At 41.4% G+C, this 1,341-nt stretch overlaps 1 protein-coding gene across 1 annotated transcript; it reads left to right on the forward strand.

The window, feature by feature from the left end:
• Positions 1-280: 280 nt before the first annotated feature.
• Positions 281-682, forward strand: LOC131254352 (uncharacterized). The gene has a single exon (XM_058255341.1). The coding sequence runs from the start codon at positions 281-283 to the stop codon at positions 680-682; it is 402 nt and encodes a 133-aa protein (XP_058111324.1).
• Positions 683-1,341: the final 659 nt, after the last annotated feature.

A 1,341-nucleotide genomic window follows, 5' to 3' on the forward strand; every position in this document is an offset into this window, starting at 1 on the left:
AATGGTGGAGCATGCCTACTTCCGGGTCTAGATTCTCCTCTGTTCAAAAGTTGGCCCCCTGCCTAATCATTTAGGAGATCTGGAAGGCTAGAAATGCAGTTGTTTTTTAGGGAAAACCAACCTCTAAAGTAGATCTAATTGCTAGACATAAGTGGTGACTCTCTTTAATCAATAGCATTGAGCTGTCAGGCCTTCATCGTCTAGTGTTCGCAATAGGGGAGTCACCCCTCTGTTTTCATTTCATGGTGGAAATTCAATGCACGACCAGGGTTTAAATCGTATGGTAGTGAAGTGGAGAAAACTGACCAAAGGGTGGGTCAAGATCAACGTCAGCGGGTCAGCAATGGGAAACCCAAGCAAATCTAGAGGCGAGGGCATATGCAGAAGTGACAAAGGAGAGTTTCTTTTCGCATTCTTGGAAGGTTATGGAGTTGGTTCCAATGTCAATGCGGAACTCCGGGCTTTTCATGATGGCCTGTCTCTTTGCCTAAGAAGGGGACTGTCTAGAGTGATTGTAGAATCGGACTCGCTGCCGGTGGTAAGTGTTCTCAAAGGTGATTCCATTCCTGGCTGGAAATGGGGGTATTGGAACTCCAGGATTGAAAGACTTAAGATATGCGGGCAGTGTGAATTTGTTCACATTTTCAAGGAAGGTAACGCGCTGGCAAATGCCTCCGCCTAAAAGGGTAGCGCTTGCCAATCCTTTTATGTGGCAAACCGTTTTGCTGACCTCCCAGCTTGATCAGGTTAAAGGCCTTATTTTTCTTGATAAGGTGGGGATGTGCTATCAAGGAAGTAGCTAGGGGGTAAGATTAATGGGCAATGTATGGTTTTTTGATTTGGCTTTTTTGGGTCAGGTCTCCCTCCTTTCTTGTGTAGATTTCGATGGCCCCAGGTCTATTTTTCCTTCTAACTTGTTTATGATAGGCTTCCCCTAGAATTCTTATTTTCCTTGGGAGAGCTTGAAAAATTGTAATTTTCTGCAAATATATACAGATAGCTAAAGGCTATTTTTTTTTTAATCTACAACTAAAACTCCTAGAAATCGTGACTTACTATAAATAGTAAACTTACTATTTATAGACGGTCGTGATTCCTACTAATCATCAAGGTTTTCAGCCAAAAATAGTAAGTGTCCTATTTGGCCCAACCATGTGATTCTCCTAATTATTCTAAGCACTTTTCATATTGGACACTACTTCTAAAGCCCAACAGATGAAGAGTAATAATGAAACTAAAACTTATTATAAGTAGTAGAAATGAAAATAAAATGAAAATTTGACCATCGATATGAAGGAATCTCATAAATTCGGCATGGGCAACCCGGCATAGCAGTGTTAG

The sequence above is a fragment of the Magnolia sinica genome, chromosome 8 (genome assembly GCF_029962835.1).
Source record: "Magnolia sinica isolate HGM2019 chromosome 8, MsV1, whole genome shotgun sequence".
In the NCBI taxonomy this organism is placed as follows: domain Eukaryota; kingdom Viridiplantae; phylum Streptophyta; class Magnoliopsida; order Magnoliales; family Magnoliaceae; genus Magnolia; species Magnolia sinica.